The sequence below is a fragment of the Teleopsis dalmanni genome, chromosome 2 (genome assembly GCF_002237135.1).
Source record: "Teleopsis dalmanni isolate 2A chromosome 2, ASM223713v2, whole genome shotgun sequence".
Classification (NCBI taxonomy): domain Eukaryota; kingdom Metazoa; phylum Arthropoda; class Insecta; order Diptera; family Diopsidae; genus Teleopsis; species Teleopsis dalmanni.
This window is the reverse complement of record NC_051847.1, coordinates 143,822,409-143,831,375: the sequence shown is the minus strand read 5'-3', so window position 1 is coordinate 143,831,375 and position 8,967 is coordinate 143,822,409. Positions and strand designations below refer to the sequence as shown.

At 28.9% G+C, this 8,967-nt stretch overlaps 1 protein-coding gene across 1 annotated transcript; it reads right to left on the bottom strand.

The window, feature by feature from the left end:
• Positions 1-412: 412 nt before the first annotated feature.
• On the bottom strand, positions 413-5,686 carry LOC119675882 (proteoglycan Cow-like; the record flags this gene model as incomplete). Its single annotated transcript, XM_038087098.1, has 5 exons — positions 413-762; positions 3,860-3,997; positions 4,454-4,840; positions 4,901-5,000; positions 5,504-5,686. Coding segments are annotated over 5 exons (915 nt in total), but the record flags the coding sequence as incomplete, so codon positions are not given.
• Between the last annotated feature and the right edge of the window lie 3,281 nt (positions 5,687-8,967).

Below are 8,967 nucleotides of genomic sequence, written 5' to 3'. Positions count from 1 at the left end.
TTCTTGTGGGACTTTTAGCAAAAATGAGTGCAATTTTAATTTTAAAATTAAATCTCTTAATTTTTCTTAATTTACTTAAGTTTAAATAAGCTTTGCATTTATAAAATTTGACGCTCTTTTAACAATGAATTTTGTTTTACTTTGGTTTTTGTATATCAAATGTCTTAAATGATTTCTTTTTATTTAATTACAAATTACTCTACAATTATTTTAGTTATTTTCTTAATAGCAATTTTAATGATTTGACAACTTACACATAATTTTTATTTAATAATAATTTTGGTATTTGTTATGGAAATTAAAAGCATCAAAACTTTCAATTATTTACTTAAATATTTATCCGTTTAATTGCTGTCTTCTGTGGAATTTATATTTTATTTTATTTGTATTTAATTTATTTGCAGTTCCAAAAATTCAAAAATTCAAAAATTTCTTTCAGATTTAAGCACTACTGCACTTTGTTTGCAGATAATTGTTATATTAAAGGTTATATGCATTTTATATATTCTTACTGCATTTGGTTTTGGATTAAACCAAAATAATAATCCTTCTCTGTTTCATAAGTGATTTTACTAAAATGCGTTTAGTTTGCTTGTTTGTAGATATTTCTTTAATATATTTTTATTTAAAAATCAAAATATTCGTTGAGTTTCATTTAAAATACAAGCATTTGATCAGCACTGCCCTCCGCACTATCTTCGTCGTCGGTTTCCTCATCCTCATCGTCGGATGTAAGTGATGATGCGTTGTTTACTACCGATTCTGAAAGGATAAAAATACCAAAACACTTATAGTAAAGAGGTTGTAACTATTTTCAGAAAGTTTGGCAATTAAAGCCGTAAACCTAAAATATTTAATTTCATGCAAAAACTTTATGAATGCAAAACTTTTGCAAAAGTGTAAAATTATTTTTAAGCAAATTGGAATATTATCATTAAAATAAATTACGAAAAATATTTCATATTTTCTAAATTACTTCAAAACTACTTAAGAAGATTATCAGAAATAACTGACACTCACTCACAAATTGATTCTTATTTCCATTTATGAGGTCATTAAATCATAAAAATTTAAAGAATATTCTATGTTTTTCGAATTATTTCTAAACTGCTTATAAAGTTTATTTAAAATAAGTAACACTCAATCACAAATTGACTCTTATTGCTTTATAAGTGGTTATTAAGAACCAATCTATGCATTGCACTATAAATATAATACATATAATTTAACATTTTATTTTTATTTTTTGCATTACTTTAAAACTATTTAAAAAGATTGTCAAACATAATTGACATTCACAAATTAATTCTTACTCCTATATTATTGGTTATTCAATCCTATATATTAAAAAGGTATATATATATATACCTACATATATAGTAAATGTACACAGAGTACGAAACTATGTTTTTAGAAAATATTTTAAAACTATTTAAAAGGATTTATTTATGATAATCTGTGTGATGTCTATAAATTACTTATTACTCGCAAGTCTGATTATCTTAAATTATTTTGAGGTTATTGTACAATTTGGGGTAGATATGCCATCCTTTATTTATTTATATTTATTACTGTATTCTAATAGTTCCAGTGACCAAACAACACTTATGTTCGGACGATGTACTGAAGGTATGGATTTATAATCACCAAGGTGTGTATGGGTCCATGAGGGTGACGGCACTTCAATAAGAGGTTTGAACGCCATACAATTAAAACAATTAACATTACTCGTCTAAATATATAAACAATTATAAACTAGAAGGATTTTGTTGAGTTGAAAATGTATTAAATTATAACACAAGTTTCATACTAACATAATAACTATTATATGCAGAAGTAACTAGTTTCTTGCTTAGATTTAACATGTTAGATTTATTAAATGTAAATGGAACATTTCTTATGCATAGACATAAAATGTTGAAGTTTATTCAAAGTATTAAAATGCATTTAACATTTAAAAGAATTAGGGTTTATGTCTTTGGTGAAATAAGTAGCTTGTTTAAGATTTTTTACAAAAGATAATGTTAGCGCTGGTGAATCACTACCTTAATCTTAACATAGAATTAGTTATCTTACTACAATGAATAAAAATACAATAAAATTCTGGTTTAAATCCATTTACTATATTACTACTAAGGTCAAGACCCACAGCTTCGCTTGTCCTGACGAATAGAGATTGATTTCTTAATAGAAGTGTTGTGGTAAATGTGGTCTTACTTTTTAACCAAGTGTCGTGACGCAAAGAACAGCAGAGGTGTTAGATTGGACTCGCTCCCTCCCAAAGAGGAAACTATATTCAAACGTATAGCTTCAATGGGTAACAGCGCAGTTCCTATGAATTCTATTAATTCTATGAATTCCTATGATTCGTATGTAAAAGTGACGGTAGTTTACGGTAGTTTATTACGTTTAAACTATGTACTCTGTAGTTCAATCGAGCGTTGGGTATAAAGTGTAGTTCTGTCTGGAAGAAGATTATGAAGATGTAAGCATGCTTAATTGGATACAAATTTCTTCTCTTCTCTTGTATTATTGTTCTATAAAATATCCAGTGAAAAACTATGTATTCTGTAGTTCAATCGAGCGTTGGGTATAAAGTGTAGTTCTGTCTGGAAGAATATTATTAAGATGTGAGCATGCTTATTTGGATACAAATTTCTTCTCTTGTATTATTGTTCTATAAAATATAATGTTATATCCTAACATGTGCTAAAATTTGGATTGTTTAGTTACTTTAATAAAAATTGATTTTTATCGTTTGTTTTGATGAAAGTACTAAATTATTCAATAAAATTTTATTATTTAATAATTAATTGAATTTTTGGCTATTTCGAGTATTGGAAAATATCTATTATCAGTGGTTTTAGAATTATATTTATATTTATTTATTCCTAATTAATTTTTTGACACTTCAAGTATCAAGGGTTGAAGAACTTGTGCCTTGCCAGTTTTAAAGCTCAGAATCAATGTTCATTAGCCAACTGACTTAAAGCCGTACTTAACTTGTATGTTCGAATTTGGGTTTTGTTAATTTGCTGTGAAAGTTCATTAACAAATTCATTTGCTGTGTTATATTAAAACGAAATCATAAAATAGCTATAGAAAAATTGAATTAATTAATTATATATATTTTTTTTTGATTCTTAAATTAGATAATATAATATATATAGTTCATTCATTTGCTGTGTTATATTAAAACGAAATCAGAAACTAGCTATGGAAAAATTGAATTAATTAATTATATATATTTTTTTTTGATTCTTAAATTAAATAATATAAGATATATTAGTTCAATATATCTTTAATATTTAGCTTCAAATACTATGTGTGGATAAAGGCTATTCAATAACTTGATTTAGATTTAATTTAGATTTGATTTAGAATCTAAGCAAATCCTTTAGTTTATTATAAAAGTCAATTTTAAATTAAAATAAATATTATTTTCATTTTCATTTAATTTTATATCCAAATAACCTGTCAACGTGGCATTTAAAGACAATGTCAGGCGAGTATTGTAATGTGCTGATCTCTTGGGTATTCTCAATCACTGAAGAGATTTTATTGTAATGTATTTTATTGAATTATAATTATTAATTGATCATGTTAATGTTAATGTTGATGTTAATGTTAATGTCTTGTTCGAGAGTTATTATTCAAGTATTGAATTTGCAGGCAAGTATTGAAAACAATTCGCCTACAGTTATCCCTCGTATTCAACTAAATTACTTGAATAAATAATTATCTGCTATCACTGAGATTTGATAAATCTATTTATTATTAAATAATTTAACTTGCACGTTATTGAATCGATACTGAATACTCGAATATTCCTTAATTTGTAGTTTGCGTGCACACTTACCGCAATTAGGCTTTCCTCTAGTGCGTGTATTGGCAAACTCAACGCCGTGTTTATCCACACACCAGCAAACTCCGACTGAATTGTGGCATTGGGTGGGCTTGTAGAATCCTTGAATATCGCAGTCAGGTGCATATGCGCCTAATTCACAAAAATATCAAACAAGAATGAACAAATTTATGAGTAACTTTGGCTGGATGAAATTTTTGCTTTATAAAAGCAAAAAGCATTTAAATAAGCTTTAAGAGAAATTAAAGGAATTATTAAAAATTAAATTTCATTGTGGAAAAAAATTGTGTGTAAAGCATTTCGGTAGTGAATTTATTTTAAATATTTAGCAAGCATACAATATTCTGTAAGGTAGAAAAACTTTTAAAACTGTTGGGGAAAATTTGCAAAAGCTCATTAAAACTTAAATTCCTCTTTTATGTTTTGTGTTTTATGTTTTATATTTGAATATTTGAATAAGTTACTTTGCGTGCTTAATACTTTCACTTTTCCATAAACATTTTTTATTTTAGTACATTTGGGAGGAAAAAAAACTAATTGAAAGTAAGTCTTTTGTAAGAAATAAAATTCCACCTGTACCTATCTCACCTGCAAAGTCGCCGGCAATTCTTCGTCTTACAGCAGCGCAAGGACGATCAGTTTTCTCGAAGCAGCGGCACCATTCGCGTGTATTTATTGAATTGTCCTGATCCAAGTCGCAAGTATCGATGAATGGTTTAATGCAACGCTCATTTTGATCATGTTCCAAATCGTACATTTCCTGCAGTGAAAGTAAGCCATCATTGTTCAAATCCAAATGTCCGAACATCCATTTGGCTTCTGTCTTGCAGGCGGGTGGGAAGTGTGCTTTCGATTTTTGATTGTGCTGTCGACGTTTCTTGCTATCGGCCATAATTACTGAAAACCAATCCAATAGGCGATTTCCAATTGCGGTCAATTGTTGTGGTTTGCATTCAGGTGACTTCGATGGATATCCTGTAAGTCATGAATTAATGAAAGAAAATTATTTTAATTTGTAAACCACAAAATACGCACCACTATTGATGTTGTTATTGTTCTTGATGTACTTCTGTGGCTTTTCAACTACTTCATTGTAACCGCGAATTTTGTGTTTATCCTCTTGATATTGATTATCCTGTTGATTTAAAAAAATAAACTTCAACTGTATTTTATATGTAAAATTAAGTTTAATTTAGTTTTGCAATTTGTTTATGTAAATTTAAAGCAATTTTGTATTATTACAAGTGTTGCTTTAACATTTTTGTTGTATTGTTAAGATTTCTTTCATATCGTCGTTGTTTTTCTGCGAAATGCTACACAAATTAAATATTTAAGGCAACAGCTCATGCATAGCAGAAGCACAGCACAGCACAGTACAGCACAGTACATCCTTTACGATAGCGCACTTTACTATGTATTACACCCAATGCACACTTCCGTTTCCGTTTTCACACTTCTTCAAATAATACAAATGCACACAAACAGAAAAAACAAAAACAAAAACAAATATATTGCATACTAATATCTATATATCTATATATCTATATATATATATGTATCTGCACTTATGTATCTTTATACTTGTACTACTTGGAGCACCACCAACGACATTGGCTGGTTCACTACACTCATTCTTACCTTTTTGTAGGCGGTGTACTTGAGGTACTTGTAGTGTTTGTTATCGTATTTGATTTCCTCCGGTGTGAATGTGAATTGGGAATTTATGTGATTGTAATGTCGATTGTTATCGTCCTTATCCTGACAATGTATTTGGATGCGCAGAAACCAGCCAAGCGAAAGACATACAACAACAACAACAAATAGTCAGTTAAAAAAACAACCAAACACATATTTACAGATAAATAAACAAATAGACAAAATTTACGATTATTATTTATTCAGTGAATTTTAAAAATTAAATTAATTCCGATACACGAGTATAGTTTGTCAAGTTGACTTTATGGATGGCATTTCGTTTTTACACTTTGTTTTTTTTTATTTGTTTTTTTTTAATACAGTTTAAAGTATGTTATGCAAATTCATTTTTGTATACTCAATAGAAAATTGTATCTAGAAAAATAAATAGTTTTCCTTCGATTTGAATATTGATTAAGGCCATGCTCAATTTTTATGAGTGTCGTCTTTTGAATATTAAAGATAAATTGTTTAAGATATCAATATATTAAACCTATGAGATTGATATAAAAGAACGTTTGATATAAAAGTAATCAGAATAATGTAAAAAAAGTAATAGTGATTATATATACATATATCTTTTCAAAATAATCTCCATAAGCAGCAAGGCTTTAGACCATAATTAAACCGAAAACCAAAAAAATTAACTTTAATTTTTACCAGACTGAAACACGAAATAGTAAAAAAATATATATCTCACGTTTATTAACTTCCACCCCCTAGACATACTCCCCGTCCTCCTGTTCCAAGCTCATACTTTCTGATTTAGATAAACCTAGACTTCTAAGCATTAAACCTATTGCCCACATCACTCCTCATTAAAAATTGGTATGAAGTTTTCGCATTACGCTGGAAATCTTCTACATTCATTCCTAAGAGGTCGTTTTAATGGCTTAAAGTCTCATGCTATGGCTTTTGATGCTTTAAACCTACTGCAAAAAAAAAATGTTCAACAACTCCCGATTGCAACCTTGTAATTCTTCTTTCGGGACCACAGCGCACAGTGTGACAAAACAAAAATTTGCCATTCAAAATTCGATATTTTCGGAATCAGTGACATAAGATTAGTGGTATCCCTAGATACCTTAAAAACTATGATAGGTAGAAAGTTAAATTTTGGTATCCAAAAAGCCTACATTATAATACATATGTCATAATGTGTTATCACTTCGTTGTAATGTGCTGTTTTGAAATGCTGTTCCAATAACTATTCAAAAGAGTTATTAAAATCTAGTTAACACAAACAATTCGAAGATCTGATGAAACAAATGATACTTAAGAGTCTAAAGCTGTAAGTATTCTATGCAAAACTGGGGCAGGATACATGAAACTCTACCTAGATAAGATGTTGCAAAACCCTCTCACCAATTTGCTGCAAAGTTGTGGATTTAGGGACCCCTCCCACAGAGTATACTCGTAAACGAGATTTCTTGAAAAAAAAAAATGAAAACTGAGTGAGTGCTTTGCCAAATGGTATATGGTATATAGTAATTGAAGTTTAGAGAAGGAGGAAAAAACGTTTAAGAACTGCCCAAACCTCACTTAAAAGCGTTTAGCCTCTTCAGTCGTTTAGCAATGTATATTAAATATTGATCTAATAAAGGAGGTGGTAATATTACTAATGAACTTTATTTCATTGCGATTTAGACTATCCTAGTGACGGATATAATTTTTAGGGCAGTTAGTTCTCAATAGGAATTTTGGTAAATTTCATTATTCTGACCAACTTTTTCTACTACCATATTGCTTGGTTCTCGAGTTATCGTGCTTTTGAGTTATAAGCTTTTTGAATTTAATATACAAAGAACTGCTGACACTATATTGTTATCGACATAAAAATTTCGCATACAAGTTACACTTTCTTGCTTGTATAATCAATATAAAAATATACAACTTTCAAACACTATATCTGAAGAATCTTACAGTCAATATCAGTATACAATATAGTGAAAAGATAATGAAAATTACCAAAATCAATCATCAAATCGTGCTACACAAGAAGTCGTAATCTCTCTTGTTTCCATAGCTTCGACCATTTAGAGAGACTTTATAAAAGTTTATATGCTGTTCTGTTAATCTATTTTAATGGGAACTTGTATCATTTGCGTAAGCAAACATATAATCGTAGATCATGTAAACATTCAAAATTATACGCTCATTAAGTTTATTGTTTTTTTGTAAAATTGGTCCTTTTATTAAGCACTCAGCTTTGTATAGATACAATTGACTTTAAATGATGCTTTTCAAAACTATGGGCATAGTTCTCCGGAAACATCTTACCGTTTTCCCCTTATCCGATTTAGCTTGCACTTAATGTGTATATTTGTAGTACAGGCTTTTGGCACATTTTACAAGTGCAGGAAATTTACAGATACAGCCTCCACTTACTCCAACATGATGAATACAAATTGTTTATGTTGCTTGTCTGACACAAATATTTCAGCGCTGTTATTGTTATGCTTTTTCGAGATATGAGTACATTTAAAAATACAATGTTTCAGAGTATCATATATTTCCGTGCAAGTGTGCATATCCCTACTTCAGCACATTTTCCGTCATTGTTACACTATGTGTGCCTACAACCCAGTGGAATACACACTCCTACTCCAAATAATTCAATCAAATTTTGCAATGCGACATCAGTAGGGTTTCCAGCAAGCATATGCACTTATTGTCAACTTGTCATCAAACGATGAGTTTGGATTTTATTTCAATTAAACGATAACTCAATTGTCATGAATATTGGAATATCAAAATATTGGACTTTCATTTGATTCTGTTATTTTTGCTATAAAATTACAGCTGACAATATTAATTTTGCTTAATGCTAATTTAAAATCAAAGCTATTTTTATGGATTGATTCGTAGTAATTAATTAGTGGTACTCATTTGCTGTAGTCGAAAAGGGTAATAAATAATCGAAAGTTACACTGGAAAAGCATATCTAATAAATATCTAATAAATATAAAATGACCAATTCCTACAAATCATATATTTTTTCAACATATGGTTTAAAAGGTAGAATCTGCAATCAGAAAGTTTTTGTAAAATTATTTTTCTTTTTTAAATGCTGTCAACGTGCACTTTTATGAAATTTTTAAAAAGTGCTGTTAAGTGTCATATATTTATTTTATTCTTTTATTCAATTTATGCAGTTAGTTAACAATTTTGGTGCTGGCATTGGAAAGACAAACAATTATGTATTTGTTTAAACCGTTATAAGTCATTAAGTACAGCTAAGCTGCACTGCATGCGTGACTGAAGTGAATGGATTTAGCTTAGGTTAGGTTGGAGTAGGAACCTTGTGTTCTTATGGTAATTAATATTAATTAGTAGTAATTAGTAGTAATTAGTAGTAATTAGTACTAATGTACTAATTTGTACTAAACTTGTGATATCAAGAAAGA